At 40.3% G+C, this 17521-nt stretch overlaps 1 protein-coding gene and 1 long non-coding RNA gene across 3 annotated transcripts; both read right to left on the reverse strand.

The window, feature by feature from the left end:
* Positions 1-3053: 3053 nt before the first annotated feature.
* On the reverse strand, positions 3054-6014 carry LOC120722636. Its single transcript, XR_005693558.1, has 3 exons — positions 5837-6014; positions 5582-5614; positions 3054-3107 (listed from the first exon to the last, which is right to left on the reverse strand). It is a non-coding gene; the product is annotated as an uncharacterized LOC120722636 (long non-coding RNA).
* Positions 6015-14806: 8792 nt separating this feature from the next.
* On the reverse strand, positions 14807-17515 carry LOC120722215. 2 transcript variants are annotated; one of them, XM_040013221.1, is made up of 8 exons: positions 17473-17515; positions 17172-17300; positions 16997-17012; positions 16826-16917; positions 16549-16596; positions 16373-16435; positions 16223-16278; positions 14814-15704 (listed from the first exon to the last, which is right to left on the reverse strand). In XM_040013221.1, the coding sequence occupies exons 1-8, from the start codon at positions 17483-17485 to the stop codon at positions 15666-15668; spliced, it is 456 nt and encodes a 151-aa protein (XP_039869155.1). In that variant the 5' UTR covers positions 17486-17515; the 3' UTR covers positions 14814-15665. The 2 variants fall into 2 exon arrangements, with proteins under 2 accessions (XP_039869077.1, XP_039869155.1); XM_040013143.1 differs by having other exon boundaries at positions 14807-16278.
* Between the last annotated feature and the right edge of the window lie 6 nt (positions 17516-17521).

Raw genomic sequence — 17521 nt, forward strand, 5'->3', positions numbered from 1 at the left:
AACAAATCAGTGCGGATAAACAAGGAACCACTTTATATTAAATCTAGAAACCAGGTAGTGAGGAGCGACTTTTTTTAAATCCAGGATTCTGTTAGGCTTTGAAAGAAGGTTCTCTGTCAGGCCGATCCTTAATCTCACAATCTTAAAGTATGAAACACAACAAAAACTGAAGTTCTTCCTTTTTTCTATTTCCATCTCTCCAAGTAATCTGCTGTCAGAAGAGAAAGCAGAAACGAACCAGACTAGTCCCCAAAGACGGACGTGACAGTAATGACAACTTTATACAAGCACTTGTTTAAACTGGCACAATTTCACAACTGTCTTATAGGGAGCAGAAGAATAAATAACAAAAGTGACAATGTAGAAAAAGAGCAACACAGTTCAAAGAACATTAACATGCCCCTCGAGTAAAACTGGAGAATTTGTCTCCTGAAATATTTACTAATGAATTAAATGAAGTGGACTGACTCCCTGTCAGACTCCAGGCCATGACGCACCTTACAAGCAAATAATTAACTCCTGAATATCCGTTTGAAAACCTTGCTGGAGCCGTGTAACAGTGGGACAGCGTGTACTGCCATGTTGATGTGATTCGATGTATGTGATGTGTTTGATTTGGTCTGCAGTCCTTCATTGCTTGGTTGATGCGACCTGTTTTCAGTGATTTAGGTTTGAAAAATCAAAGCATGTAAAATGGTTTCCTGTCTTTAATGTTGTACAATGATTCATAATTTATGTTGGCAATTTAATCAGAAATATTTTGTTATTGTCTTGAAATTTTCCAGCAGAGTAGAGGAAGCAGATGATGGCAGGCATGTGTTCAGCTTGTGTTTAAGCATGTGTCCAGATGTGTCCTAGCTGTGTTCCAGCATGATGTTCAGCTTGTGTTTCAGCCTTTTTGGTCAGCATGTGTCCAGCGTGTGTCCAAGCATTGTGTTCAGTCTTTGTTGTTTAGGCATGTGTCCAGCATGTGTCCCAGCCATGTGTTCCAGCATTGTGTCCAGCATTTGTTCAGCTTGTGTCTCATGGCATGTGCTCCGCTTGTGTTTAGCATGTTCCCGCATGTGTCCAGCGTGTGTTCCAGCATGTGGTCCAGGCATGTGTCCAGCATTGTTCAGCATTTGTTCAGCATTTGTTCAGCGTCTGTGTCTCCGCATGTGTCAGCTTGTGTTTTAGCATATTTCAGCATGTGTCCCAGTCGTGTGTCCAGCATGTGTCCAGCATGTGTTCAGCTTTTGTGTCAGGCATTCGTGTTCCCAGCATGTGTTCAGCGTGGGTCCAGCCCATGTTGTTTCACGCTTGTGTTTAGCTATGTGTCCAGCATGTGTTCCGCGTGTGTTCCCCGCATGCTGTCGACGTGTGTTCAGCGTGTGTTCCATGCGTGTGTGTGGTTCCGCCGTCTGTGTTTAGGCCTGTGTCCCTCGTGTGTTCAGCGGTGTTCAGCGTGTGTTTTCAGCGTGTGTTCGCATGTGTCCCAGCTGTGTTCAGATGTGTTCAGCCTGTGTTCAGCATGTGTTCAGCGTGTGTTCAGCATGCGTTAGGCATGTGTCCATGCATGTGTTCAGCATGTGCTTCAGCATGTTGTTCAGCATGTGTTTAGGCATGTTCGTCCATGCGTGTGTCAGCCTGCCCCCTGTTGTCCAGGTGTGTTCAGCGTGTGTTCAGCGTGTGTTTCAGCAGTGTTCAGCATGTGTTCAGCGTGTGCTTCAGCGTGTCTTCAGCATCGTGTTCGCATGTGTTCAGCATGTGTTCAGGCATGTGTTTAGATGTGTTCCCGCATGTGTCCAGCGTGCTGGTCCAGCATGGCCAGCATGTGTTCAGCCTGTGTCTCGGTGTGTTCAGCATGTGCCAGCCTGTGTCCAGCATGTGCCCATGCCATGTGTTCAGCGTGTGTTCTCAGCGTTGTCAGCGTGTGGTCACAGACATGTGTCCAGCGTTTCGCCTTCCCCCGCGTGTGTCCAGGCATCGTGTTCAGCGTTGTGTTCAGCTGAGGCGAGTCATGGTCAAACATTTAACAGTTTTCTCTGAGGTTTAGCTGAAAGACATTTTAGCTTCACATCAGTTTTGAAACAGTGATGCAAACTTGCCGTTTTGCAAGCCACAGACAAACAAGGCAGCTGGTGGACATCTGACAATTGCATTATATTTTTTTCCATGTTACAAACACATTTTTTTTCTTTTCCGTGAGTTTGAACTCTGAGATCGACGATTCAATATGTTTATACAGGCAAAAACTGTTTACATGGACTTGGCGATACTAAACTAAAAAAAAAAAAAACAACTGCAGTCCTGTCCACCTTAAAGTATTTTTTTTGTGTTTTTGGCAATTAAACATGTGTGAAAGTGTCCAACTTACCTGTTACTTTCAATGTGGTGATGCACTCCATCTGTCCAGGAGAGTTTCTTCTGCCCCGCCAGCTGTTTCTCCACTGTCAGACTCGCCGCGCTTGCTGCTTCTGTATTCATTGGATGTTGGAGTGTGTTTACCTCAAGCTGTTTCTCCATTCATACGTCCACTGAGCTCCTTCCCCTCCCTGCATCTCACATCTGACAGTGACTGTCTCATTTTTTCCGCTGTATATCTGAGTCCACGGGTGGCGGAAGGGGGGTCACGGGGCTTAGGAGGAGCTGTATCAAATAACAACATAGCCATCGTCACAGACGCTAATTTGACTTAAAACATCAACAATAAAAGTGTTTTTATACTTTTTAATGTTTATACCTTTATGAATCATACACCATCATTAGTCTGTCAGGTTCGCATTGTTGTTTGTAACATGCTGTTTAAACCTCCTGGGTGGATCATGAGCTGGAGATTTAAAGCTAACGAAGTGAAAAACGCTGCTATAAGTAAACATACGAGCAGTTTGGGAAAGGCTAACATAGCAGACCAGTCTCTCCTAAAATGAGGACAATCCTTTATTATTGTTTTCCACTACTTTTGTTAGTATTTTGTTCTGTTTTTGGATGAATTGTGTAATACAAATAAAATAAGTGAGGAGATGCGTTTAACTTGTATCCCTGAATCTTATATCTGACAGTGACTTTCTCACCTCTGTATATCTGAGTTGTGGATGGTTGGAGGGTCACAGTGGGCTCAGGAGGAGCTGTTTCAAATAAAAATATATCATTACACAACGATCCTGGTTTATTGCTCTTGTTAATTTTAATTATATTATGTCCTGGTAAAAATTGACTAAAACTCAACAATAAAAGTTAGTTTTTACCAAACAGATTAAATGATATTTAGCTCTACCAGCAGAGTGACTGAACACAACAGGTGTGCACAAATCTAAACTGTGACACTGAACAATCAACGCATAAACACACAATATCATATAAACAACCTCATTTTATAGTCAAATATCACACAATTTACTTATTTCCAGAGGTGGGGAGTAACGAAGTACAAATCTGTACTTTACTTGAGTATTTCTGTTGACATTGTGTTTTTCATAGTGTGAAGCCTGCGTGCAAAACAAAACTGAGGTAGAATCACTGTTTATTTAAGGCTGCATGAAATCCTCTACAGATTAGTGCAGGATAAACAGGTTTAGTTTGCTGTACTGTGATGGATTTAAAGGAAAGACCAGTGTGGTGACTGGTGCCACAGTGACAGTCCAATATAAAGTCAGTATAAACAGTGTACTGTGAGTGTAGAGACGAGGACAACTCATGAAACGTCTGCTTACATCTGACTGAATTCAGGTGGATAAATCTGTAAAGAGCAGCAAGTCAGCTGATCACAGCTCATACATTAAGAAAATCTACTGGAGCTCCTCATAGAAAATAGCCTGAGCCATTAAAACTGATTTTAGGGTTTTCCACAGGCTGAATCCCCACTTTAGACTCTTGTCCATTTCTCTTCCGCTTATCCTTATCAGGGTCGCAGGGAGGCTATAGGACTATCCCAGCTATCATAGAGCGAGAGGCAGTTTACACCCTGGACAGGTCGCCAGTCTGTTGCAGGGCTAAGACAGAGACACAGACAAACATTTCACACTCCCACATATTTAAAATAATCAATTCACTAAACCCCACTAAGTGCATGTCCTTTAGACTGTGGGAGGAAGCCGGAGTATCTGGTATTTCCTTCATTTTTATCCATGTAGCTTTGTACAAGGATTTTGAGAAACTCCAAGAGTTAATACAAAAGCGTACACTGAGGTAAGCAGCACACATGCCAATATCAGTGAGATACACTGCACTACTCACACAAATCATCATCTTCTTGTAAATCTGTACTGTAATCTGTTCAGATAAACATCCATGAAAAGAGAATTAGTCTGTATGAAGGCAGCACACTTTAATATGATCATTTTAAACACTCTGTGTTCCTCCGCCACTGCCTCATTTAAGTTTTAGACAAAATGGATTCTGGGATATTGCATTTTGTCATTTCGAGCTGATTGGAGACCAGAACAGCCAATCAGATTTTTTTTGCATCCAAGTTTCTGATTGGCTGGTTTTGTGGCACAAATATAACGGTGTACAGAAAGAGTTGAGCGCGCACGGGCAGAAATGTTGAGAGTGCGAGCAACACATTGCGAGCAAGCGCAAGTGCAAAAACTGAGCGAGAGGGGCTGCTGTTGTGTGTGTGTGTGGATAATAGCAAACACTGAGATACATTTTTTGCATGCAGCAATGAATTTTGTTCACTCAAATTAAGTTTTTCTTCACTCAAAATAAATTTCTCCTCAAAATGCAACACAATTATTTTTACGTGCGCTCAATTTTTTTTTATACCTGCGGTCAGAATAGTGGCACAAAAATAACACCATATAAAACCGACTGACAACTGACTCCATAAATATACAAGATGGTGATGAGGAAACACACGGAGAAGACAGCTGAGGGAAATAAACATAATGACACAATACAGGAAGCAAAACTGAACACAGGATGGGACACTGTCAAAGTAAAACAGGAAACACTGAGACCTACACCTGAGACACACGGACTTGACAACAACAGTGATAAACAAACAGGGAGGCAATAGCAGAGACACAAGGACAGGAACAGATTTACAGTATTTAACTGTTTTTCTACGTGATGAAGAAAAAGCTGCTGTGAGAAAGAGAGAAACCTGTCGGCACCACCCTTTGACTTAAATTGTAAGAAACAAATGTGTAAAAATACAAAGAAACTTCTGGTAGCTCATCATTATTATATCTATACTATATTTCTATAGTAGATGCTGAAAAATAGAAACATTTCTGTTTACCTGCACTTTAATCATTTGCTGTTTTACCTGTTTGGTAGTTGTTGAAATGGTTTGGCCTGTACCACTAAACTTGCTGCCTTCAGAACGTCTGCCCCCCTTCTTTCTTTCACATAATGGTATGATCCCAGCCTGTCTTTGCATGTGATTGGTGCGCCCATCAAAGCACGGATTCTTAGTAGGGCTGAAGATTCAGCTCCCACATACCGAGGGTCCATTAATAACTGGCTCGCAGGCCGGAAATAATTGTATCGAGGGCCGAATGTGGCCCGTGGACCGTAGGTTTGACACCCCTGATTTCGAGCATTGTAGGAGATAACAGCTACATATATGAACTGGAGTAAAAACAGTGTTTCTTACCTTCAGCGTTTCCACAGATGACTGTACTGAGCACTAAAATAATGAATAAAAACTCATCAGATATTATACTTCAGAGTAAAGTTTTTTTTAAAGGCTTTACTCTGATTATTGATTATTGTAAATTTAGGGATGAACAATAATCACCAAATTTCTCCTGTTTGCTAAACAAGCTCTAAGCAGTGACTCACTAATTCTCAGAGATCAGAAACATTTTAATTAATGGTGCCTTTCAAACAATGTCAGACGTGTACTTACAGAAAAAGCCCATCATGCAGAGCAAAGAGAGCCCCATCGTCACATCCAGCCTGCTGCACTCTGATCCTCAGATAATCACAAACAGTTTTACTTTGCAGAAAAAAAGAGAAGTTGTGTTTTGTTTGGGTGTGACAGAGTTTTTCTACAGGTTCTTCTTCTGATTGGTCTCTCTGTGCTTCCTTCCCTTTTGGACACAAAGCTCAAACAGCTCCTGTAGCTTTGACCGCAGCAGTTTTGTGACGTGTTTTCCATCGCTTTAAGTCATATCTTACCAGGTCTTTTTTTACTCTGACAGCGTCCCCTGGATCATTATCATGCTGCAATGTTACTCTTCCTGCACACTGGGAGTGAATGTACCAAAATCCCTTTTCTGTTTTGCAGCCTGTATTTTTATATCTAAGTCTTTTTAATGGTTTTTTTATATTTTGATTCTTTATCGGAGGAATTATGTGGAAATTCTTCTTTCATGCTGCATAAAAATATCTAGAGATTTTATCTGACTCTTAGCTGAAACATCATCATGCAGTGCTATAATAAAAATGCTCCTTTGACCTCAGATCTGTGAATGTTTTCACCTTGTGGTTAAATTCTATGTTTGGCTGACACCCAAACAGAGTAAATGACTCACTGTGTGGTTGAACTGAAACTAAAGACCTGTATGTTTCACAAATTAAATTAACAAAGACAACAAATAAATGTATCTTCTATTGGCACGTCAAAGTGAATGTTACATGTTACCAACAAAGACTATGTAATTCTCTCCAGAGTCACATGCAGACGAGGTGACCTTTACTAAAGCTTACTGAAGCTGATCATTTCAGGCCTCAATAGTAACAAATGAAGAAAACTGAGTTACAGATAACTGATCACTGGAACACAGAGACTCTGGGTCATCACAAAAACATCCATATGGTCTCTATCAAGGTCACAAAAGTTTCAACTTACAACATAAATGAGAATAACATCCTGTATGATTCGACAGAAGTTCAGTCAAACTGTTTAGCTATGTGTAGACTGATATGTCAGAAGACATATCAGTCTGGTGTCCATACGAGTGAACATTATCAACACGTATTCATTATTTTCAGTTTTACTGTGGATTGTAATTATTTATTAAAAATTAAAAATCATTTGCAGAAGGTCAAAAACAGAGGAGAGATGTCAGGATGTTTTTGTTGTGTATCTGTTGTGTGGGCTGATGGAGAAAAACATGAGATCACTGAGGGTTTTTAAGTGCAGATAAGCCTGCAGCTGCGTGCAAACTTTCATTCATACTTCACAGAAATACTGACACAGGGTGAAGGGTTTTAGAACGGTGGGTTGATGCAGGTGTGTGTCTTTGTGCATTTATGTGCATGTGCCCAGAGCCCTGGGGCTCTGTCCTCAGCTCGTACTGGGGTGGCCAACCTCTGACAGGATCAGCTGCCAGTTGGTTTTTAGGTGATCTTTCTTTTTGGCTCCTTGTTGCTTCTGCTGGTGTGGACACATGTTTGTTTTTGGGTCTCCTGGATCTTTCTCTGTTTTCTCTGTTGTGTGTCTGTGAAGTTTCTCAGTCATCCAGGTCATCGTAGTCAAAGGAGCTTGCAAAGAAAAGCGTCTGGACTTCTTTAAGTTGCTTGAAGACGTTTCACCTCTCATCCGAGAAGCTTCTTCAGTTCTAAGGTCAAATGGTGGGGAGTCCCACCATTTGACTCTCTGTTGTGGTTTTGCACCCTCATGATCACGTATGTTTTATCTCACACACACACACACACACACACACACACACACACACACGAGGTCATTGATGTTTGTTTAAGTGCAGAGATGGTGCAGATAGACTTGCAGCTATTTGCGAACTTGCGGTTTCAAAATTGTTAACACAATATTTTCCATCAGCCACGTCTCTTTAAAAAGTGATCCTTCCTGTCATGGTCTGATCTAAAGGTCAGAGTTTAAAACACCAGTAAATACTTTGTGCAAATAATTGTGGTCTCAGTCCCTGCAGTTTCAAATCTTACTGCATGTTAATTTAGTAAAACAAGCTCCTCATTAAAGTCAAAAAGGACAAGAAAGCACTTGATTAGAAAGCTCCTTCCTTATATATGCTGACGTAAAACAAAATATCAGCTACACAAAATACTGCTGTCTGAAACATGCTGCATTTCCTCTTTCCTGCATGGCACAGATAAAAATGAGGCCTTTCAATAGATTAAAAATAAAATGTGGCAGAATATAGAGCACAGGTGTCGAACTCCAGGCCTCGAGGGCCGGTGTCCTGCAGGTATTAGATGTGTCCTTGATCTAACACAGCTGATTTAAATGGCTAAATTACCTCCTCAACATGTCTTGAAGTTCTCCAGAGGCCTGGTAATGAACTGATCACTTGATTCAGGTGTGTTGACCCAGGGTGATATCTAAAACCTGCAGGACACCGGCCCTCGAGGCCTGGAGTTCGACACCCCTGATATAGAGTATCCTTAATTTCATCGTACATGTACGATGAGAATAAAGGGCTATTCTATTGGCGGTGTGAAGAGGGAAGGAATGAGGATTTGACCCAAAATGCAGACTCTTAGAAAAGGTTAACTTAAACCCAGCTGTATTGCTGGAATACAAAAAAAAATGCAAAACTACAAAAAAATTATTTGAAACTAAACGGCAGGCAGAACACACAGCCGGACGATGAGGGAGACCGCGATGCAGGACAGAGAGAGATGCAGGCATAAATACACACAAGAACAAACAAGGGAACAAACCACAGGAGGGAATCGTAGCTAAGAGGAGCTAAGGAAGCACAGCTGGACACAATTTAAACTGAACATGATGCACAAAGCACAAGTGACTATCAAAGTAAAACAGGAAGTGTACAAAACGCACATTGAGACACAGGCTGTGTCCAAATTCAGGGGTAGCATTCGTCGATGGCTGCATTTGTAGGCAATTACGTCACAGCGACGCGACGAAGGCTGTCCAAATTTGAAGAGTTCTCCAAATGCGGTGACAAATGCGTCCTTCATTTCCCCAGATTTGAAGGATGTGTTGGCTGTATCGTTCGTGGCCCACCATATCCCAGGATTCATTTTGGATTTCAGGATTTCAGTTTGATATGTTTTAGGGAACAAAGACCAAATGGCTTAATTTCTTAAAATGAGAGGAGAAAACGATCACCTCTTCACTGGGGTGAAGAATTCGGCCACTGTGGCATGGAGGTACAAGAATAAATCAATTTGCACATCATATTCATATGAGTACGGTTTTATTAACCCTCATACTGTACAGAACCGGTGATGTCCAGACGGTATTCCTCTTGTGTTCTGCTGTGAAAACTTTAGGGATTAACATAGTTGCCATGTTTTTCTCTCTTCTCTTATTTTTTGTGTGTGATCAGGACAATTCTGGAGAAGATGGGCCTGCATGAGAAAGTCACCCCCATGCAGGCTAGAAGAAATGGGATAACTGAAGGGTGGCTGGCCTCTCCCTTAGAGATAGGATAAGAAGTTCGGCCATTCGAGAGGGGCTCTGAGTAGAGCCGCTGCTCCTCCACATCGAAAGGAGCCAATTGAGGTGGTTCGGGCATATGACAAGGATGCCTCCTGGGTGAGGTTTTCCGGGCATGTCCCACTGGAAGGAGGCGCTGGGGCAGACCCAGGACACGCTGGAGAGATTATATCTCTCGGGTGGCCTGGGAACGCCTTGGTGTTCCCCCGGAAAAGCTGGAGGAGGTGGCTGGGGAGAGGGAGGTCTGGGCTTCTCTGCTTGGGCTGCTGCCCCCGCAACCCGGCCCCGGATAAGCGGAAGAAAATGGATGGATGGATGGATGGATGGATGGACAATAACAATAAAACAAGAATATTTATAATACATCAACAAAAATAAAGCCTGGGATCCTCCTGGTTTAAAATACGGTCCACGACTGGGACACTCAGGTTAATCCTGCAGTACAAGGGTCTGGTCTGGTTAAGGAAAAGGTGGAGAACAACAAACAGTTTTAGTAGAAAGGTATGATTTTATTTATTTTATGACATCAAAGCATTACTGTGAATATCAAGCTTAAGTCAAATATACTAATAGGCTGTGAAAAGACTTAAAATTTATACACTTCATTTGTGTAACTAACTGTTAGGTTTTATGTTGGCACAAACGTATTGCTGGAACAGCCGAGGCAATTTTACTGCAGCTAGCAAAAGCATGAAGCACCAGGCAGAACTCTTTGTGTGATCTCGTGCACGAGGGAGATGACCGAGACGAGCGCTGTTCCTGGAGCCCCAGTCACTCTCAGTCAGCTCCCCCGTAGCACTGCTCTTTATTGTGGTTACATGAATATGCATAGATTCATTAACATATGACATCTCACACAGGCATGCATGTGCTCAAATAATACCATCTGTGTGTATGTATGTGTGCACAGCAAATCCAGCATGTCCAAATTAACACTGTCGGATTTGATTTCAACACTATTAAAGTGTCTATATGGGTCCACACCAGAGAGTGTTAATTTAACTCTTTTTGGAGAGTTGGTACGTTAACTCTGACTTAGTGTTAAACACCAAATCTGTCTGGAGTTGATAATTTAACACTTGGTGTTAAGAGTTTATATATTAACTCTCAAAGAGTATTTTAGTTTAACTACGTAAGAGTTATCTTCTAATTCATTCTAAAAAGCGGGAATTTTCCTGTTCTGAACTTCTAGAAATTTCTTTTGGAAATAAACATTTACTAAAAAGATGCAATGGTTTTTGAAAAACATTTATTCTGAACTGTGCACCACAATTTCAAAACATTTTCTGAAAGATGTAACAGTGTACATGTTCTCACTTTCATTAGAATTTTGTTTATCAAAAGGTCTGACATGGTAAATGCAAATAACAGCATTCTCAACACTTATTTCTTCAATACAATATGCATGTCCTTCATTCATCCCTTTGTGGAACTTCAACGCACTTCTGCTCTCCCCCATATTCCATCTTCACAAGCATATCCTGTGCGGAGATCGAATAAAAATTAGTTGACACTAATTAATGGCACAAATAATCCAGTAAACAATTGCAGCACAGTAAAAAAAAAAGAATCCTCTTTGAGCCATTACTTGTGTAAAGTATTTTCCCAAAAGACAAGGACACAGGCAACAGGTAATACTGAACTAAATGTAAAACCGCAACCTTTTTAATTTTTACCTAAACCGTGTGCACAAAACTCTGGAGGGATCTATGCTAACGTAGAATCGAGTCAGGACGTCAGCTACTGCTGTTTGCTCGTTTTTTTTATGGGCGATCGTTTTCAGGCTTCAAGTAGCACCATTATACCAACATTTCACATTCTAGACATTGTTTTAGGTGTATTTGACCAAAAGTTTGACTGAAAATTCACATGCAAGCTTTTTTTCAAGGCTGTGGTATTTGCCCGCAAACAATACCTTTCAGCTAGCTAAAACAGAATATTATGCTATCAGCGAGCAACATGGCTAATGCCTTCCACACAGCTTTGTCTCAACTCCAAAGAGCCACAGAAGTAAAAGCTCATAATAATAATTGAAACAATCTTTGAAAGAATGACTTACCAAGCATGGCAAACAACTCAAATATGTAGAGCAAAATGTTCTGAAACGGCTTCACTTCAGCTTCGATTGGAGCCGTGCTGGGGGCGGAGTCTGGGAATTTACTCTATTGGTGTCATAGCCCCTCTAGGAGTTCAGAGTTAAGAGGTCAAGAGTTAATGTTTCCATTGTAACACCTCCAGATTTGACAGAGAAACACTCATTTTTAACACTCGATTTTAACTACTATCATTTTACACCTCAGAGTTACATTAAAAGAATGTGACTCTGCTTAGAGTAAAATTAACTCTACTTTTGCGAGAAGACTATTAACACCAAAACATTTAACACTTTTGAATTTGCTGTGTGTGTGGGGGGGGGTACATGGATGTGTGTGTATGTGGGTCAAAATATGACCCAAAGCTGGTGCTAGGAGCCCAGCTGACCACCTAAATAAAAGGCACTTATACTTATATAAGTATATATATAAGTATAGTAAGTATGTATATACTTATACTAAACAGATACAGAGTAGATGTCCTCCTATAATATAAATCAGAAAGAGAAGGTACGACCTCTCTCATGACCTTAGGATGTGTGTGTATGCCAGAGCACTGTGGAACGCACACAGAGCCTTTGCAGACTACTGAGGATGAGACAATCTATCAATATGTAATCGATTATATACCTCTAAGCATATATGATTATATGTTTCCAAGCATAAATGACAAACCAACAATATAACTCTGACACGAAGCTTTTTTGTGAACTCAGAAATAATCATGTTTTCTGCTTTGTTGCATTTTTACAGCCCATCTATGCACATAAATAAGTTACAGGATCAAATGAATAACAGAAAATAAATGGAAATAGAAAATGTTCTTCTATAAGTTTCAAAGAGATTTAGTTTACATATTCTATATAATACAGTGAATGTGTACGAATGACCGGCAATCATTCAGTCACTGGAATTATGAAAAATGCTAAGTAATTCCTAAATGCATGTAGATTAAAGACAATTATTTTACCTGGATATCACTGTCTCTGACGAGCCTAAGGTATAAAACATGCCGGCGACGACGATAACGTTTTTCAAGCTCCTAGAGAATTAAAAAAGTACAAAAAACTGAGCGACATTTCTGAGTCCTTTTCAAAGTTTTCGCGCTGCGGTGCTAGCGACCGGAAAAATGCAGAATTAAGTGCGGACTTGAACGAAGGCTAGAAGACTGTCCAGTTTCACAGCCGTTTGCTTCCAGCCTACCGGCCTTTCTGCTGGGGTGGACACGTGGTTGTTTGGTCTCCTGGATCAAACTGCTGGGGTGCATTGTTGCTGTTTCTCACTCTCATGATCAAGTATGTTTCATGACACACACACACACACACACACTAGGTAAGAAAACTAAGACGAACTAAAAACATAAACAGAGGGATAACAACTAGACAGGGCAGAATCATGACCTCTGAATATTAAATAACCCAAAACTATAAAGTCCAAACACAAAACGCTGGGTGCACGACTATATTTATATACCAACAACAGCCTTTGACACACATGTAGGCAATGTGGCTGCTTAGAGGAACAAAGATGTTATTCTGTATTGCCATGTTTGTAGTTTGATCTCATATTATCACTGCATGATCTTACTTGTTGAATAAAAATATCACTGTACATTTTTGTAGAGTTGAAAATAGTAAAAACAATTTTTTAGGGTTTAAAAAGTTTTAATTTATCAAAACATAAACAATATTTTCCGTTTGCAAAGTCTTCAGTGAGACGGCTTCAGAGCGTAAACAGGTCAAAAACAAGCTTTGGTGCTCAGCAGCTCTAAAAGTGTTTAAGTTGTTGACTTTGACTCTTCTCTCTGTATTCTGACACATGATGGCAGAGCTGCATAAAAAAGTGCTGCCAAGTAAAAAAGCAGTAAAAGAGTCACAGACAAAGAAAAAGCTCTTCAAAATTCACCAGTGACTCAGTGACTCAGTTCATTTCAAAACACTTTATTAAACTGAATTATTGCAGAGACAAAACAAGACAAACAATCAGCGTAATAACAAAAAGCTGTGAAGGGCTTTTTTTCTAACTCTGTCTGTTTCACATTTTTGTTGCCTAATTGTAACGTCCACTCTTACCAGTACCAGTTTATACAGAGATCAAATTAGTACTGAGCAGGATTAGGTTCAGTTTATTGATGCGGCCCTCCACAACAGGCCCAGTTTCTCATGTGGCCCCTCAGGAAAATGAATTGCCCACCCTGCTTCAGAGGGTCTCTGTGCCACAGCAGACTCCTGACCCAGAATCACACTTACAGTAAGTCATCGTCTTCAAAAGCAACCGAATGATCTGTGAGGTCAAGCTGCTCAGTTATTATTCATTTCTGGTTCTTTTCCACAGTGTTACCCCAGCAGGTGGCAGATGACCGCCCCTCTCTGAGCCTGGTTCTGTCAAAAGTTTCTTCCTGTTAAAAAGGAGTTTTTCATTCTCACTGTCACCAACTGCTCACTCATAGTCGTCTGATTTGGAGTGTTTCTCTGTATTGTTGTACAGTCCTTACAATATAAAGCCCCTGGAGGCGACTGTGGTTATGATTTTGCACCTTATAATAAAAATTGTCAACTTTTATTTATATAGCACCAAATTACAGCAACAGACAGTTAAACTGAATTGAACTGAATTACTTGACAGTTGTGTGCGCTGTCTGAGGACAGTCACTGTGTTTGTAAGTAGCCATGTTCATTTTGTCACATGTTCCTTCTACTTTCTCCTCTTTGGATTTTAAACAATTTGTTGAGCACTAATGTGCACATGAAGCCCATTAGTGCTTTGAGTGCTCCAAGCGGGTAAAAAAAAAGCACCTCCGTCCAGTGAAAGAGCGCTGCCTGCTGCCGCTCGAAGAGGTCAGAGTCCGCTGGGTCCACAACGCAGGGTCGTGTCATTCTGTCAGGGGTGTCGAGTGTGGATGCGAGGAAAGGAGGACCCAAACGCTGGACTCACAGGTAGGTGAAGGCTGGTGTTTATTATGATGAGCAGATGAGCTGAACATAAGATGACTGGCTGAACTGAAATGACTGTCTTAACTGAACACATGTGCAGAGTAGACAACATGAACATCAATGACACGACAAAGACCAGGATGAAACTGAGGACTTAAGTACACTGGCTAATGATGATGATTAGGGACCGGTGAGAACACAGCTGAACATAATGAAACAGGAAGTAGGGCTAATGACACTGAGACAGAGGGCTGGCACGGTGAAGCAGGAAACATGAATGTGGAACATAAACTGAACATGAACTGAAAACACCAGGTGAACCACCCAGGAACCCTGACACAGTCTTGACTTTAGACAACTGAGCAGAAGATGATTGAATCTGAACAGAAGAGGAGAAAATCAGATGTCTGAGACAAAGTCTGAGCAGAAAACTGAGAATAAATTATTCTGAAAGACAGTTTGGAAACTCAACAGAAGAGAAATATTTTATTTAACTGCAATGCAACCTGTGAACTGAGATTAACTTTGACTCAAAGCAACTGAGCAGCAACTTGGCAACTGAACAAGAGCAAATTAATGTCTATATGAAACTGACAGACAGTTTGGCAACAGAACAGAAAACAAGTGATTCTCAACAACTGAGCAACAATTTGGCAAATCGACAAAACAGAAATGAATGTAAATTTTTAATCTGAGCAGAAGAAAAGCTGCTCTGGAAACATGAGCAATAGTTTGACAGGCGAACAGAAAGAGCTTGAAACTCAGCAAACACGAGGCAGTTTGATACCAGAACAAAAGAGAAATGTCTCCCAAGAACAGCAACAACTTCAAGTCTGTGAATGTAAAGTGAGTGTAATCTCTAAGACTTGGAACTGCAGATTAGAATATTTTGATGAACATGAAACCATCAGAAATGTTTACATGAACCAAATCAGTAAAAGTGGAAGATGGAGGATGGCAAACATGCAAAAGAAAAATCAATACTGAGCAGAAGTATTGTTGTGTGAAAATGTCACATCAGGTGTTCAGCATTAAAGGGGACATGAAACACTACATGTAAAAAAAAGGCTAATTTACATCATGGAGCCCAGCTCTCAAAAACTGACACAGATGTAACTCTGACTGTGAAGCTGGATTTAAGAAATAACTGCTTAAAGCTATAAAAACACATGTATCGCCATATTCTGTCAATACAGAGCATGACTCCACCAGGTCAGTTGGCTACTTTCAGTCAAAAGACTCACATTAGGTTGTGTTAGGTAACTAATAACAGAACCAATAACTCAAGGAAAATAAGGACAGTAAAACATCAGTTTAATGGGGTCACTGGCTGCACCTCGTGCCTGTCCCATCTGTGGCTTCCTGTTGGAGAACAATAAAGTTTATTATAAAAACATTGTCTGCCCTCGATGTAAAGTGAAGTTCTGTTCTGTGTGTTTGAGTCTTTACGAAGAGTGTAACGTTAACTGCACCTTATTGACTGTTTAGGAGGTGCAACCCTCAGACACACCTCTGTACCTGTGTGGAGGAGGAAATCATCCTGATTTACTTTCACTGATTTAAACATGTGGTCTCTGATATACACATGGTATCATTTGTTGTGTGTTCTGTATTGTAAAGATTTCTTTTTGTGCAAAACATGTGAAAATGAAATGAAATGTATTTTCTTCTTCTCAGAGCAGGTGATACAGAGCTGAGTGTGGAGCTGGAGAAAAAGCTTTATGTGTAAAACTGGTTACAAAGTAGCTGTTAGTCAGCCAGCAGGTGATAAAAGCATCCAGGAAGCTCAGACTTTGTATCCAGTGTCTCTGTACGTTATGTGTTTCTGTGAGGTGGAGATCTAACAAACCAAACACTGCATGGGACTGTTGTGACTGTACCTGCATCCCATCTTCATTGTAGTAAACAGCGCTCTCCTCTGGTGTGTCGTGTTGCCCTGTGAGGTGACCAAATTCATCCACAAATGAAAAAAATACATTTTTAAAGGATGTTTGTTTTATTTTTAAACTGCACGCGTTTTATGTACTCACTCTTTCTTCTAAGATCTTTAAACTCAATAAGAGAAGAGGCGACGTTTTCATATTCATCTGCTCCTGAAATGTTCATAATTTTATTTACAGGATTGTAAAAACATGGAATTAGTTTCATTAAATCAAAAACAAGTTTCATCTCTAACTGTTCTGTGCTTTTCAGCACATATACTGACCATTTCTGTTTGTCACTTGTGTGACTGATTCATAGACGTCAGTAGTACCTAAAGAAAAAAACAAGCCAGGCTCACATTAATCATTTTATTACAGTTACACTAAAGATCAGAGCAAAAACAGAAACACTGTGAGAGTCAAAACCAGGACTGTAAGATCTTTAAATGTTCTTTGAAAAACTGCTGAACGCAAACTGAACCTGAGAAATGTTTGTGTTAATGGAGGTTTAATAAAAGTCAATATTAATAATGATAATAAAGACTGTTTTTCAATGCTGACCATGTTGAAGAGAGCCGTACACATGAGTTTCATTCAGGTTGACTCCATGATTTGTGGAGGAGCCCGGACTGTGACTCTCAGACTGGATCGACCTAAAACAGGAAATAAACACAATAAACTCAAAAGTAACTGATGTTTGTTTAAAATTATGATAAAAAGTATTTTACCAACCTGGTGAAGCAGGAATCTGTGAAAGAGACAAATGTTATTACACATGTTTGTCATGTATAAATTGTTCCACTGATATTTAGTGTCATGAGATCAGAATACATGTATATGTGTGAATAATTAAAGTGTATGTAGTAAATAAACTCTCTAATACAGCATGAAAAGAAGAGGCTCTTACACTTGGACTGTCTGCAGCGATACAACAAGAGCAGGAGAATAATAATGAGAGAGACTCCACAAACCAGTCCAACCATCAACCACACAGGAGATGAAGAGCTGTCAGCTCCAGACACAGCTGCTGAAATGACTAATAATAATTAAGTAATAATAAAGTATAATACTTATTATTATACTGCATATTTCAGTTCTCACAAAATAGATCCAGGTGACTTCAAGCATTAAACAGACAATCTAATGTTTCTTCTCAAGCATGAAAATCATTTTTACAAAATCACATCAAATGTTTTGATCCTGCTCACCTTTAACTGACATCCAGCTCTGTGCTGACTCTCTTCCTGAGTACTGACA

Source organism: Simochromis diagramma, unplaced genomic scaffold, assembly GCF_900408965.1.
Source record: "Simochromis diagramma unplaced genomic scaffold, fSimDia1.1 OVJJ01000082.1, whole genome shotgun sequence".
Taxonomy (NCBI): domain Eukaryota; kingdom Metazoa; phylum Chordata; class Actinopteri; order Cichliformes; family Cichlidae; genus Simochromis; species Simochromis diagramma.

Excerpts from the sequence above, each read along its gene's own strand:
- LOC120722215 (XM_040013143.1), bottom strand. Across the intron at positions 16,436-16,548 it reads ACAAGTGACAAACAGAAATG|GAGCAGATGAATATGAAAAC; the intron begins GTCAGTATATGT and ends TGAACATTTCAG. Across the intron at positions 16,279-16,372 it reads TAAAGATCTTAGAAGAAAGA|GGCAACACGACACACCAGAG; the intron begins GTGAGTACATAA and ends GTCACCTCACAG.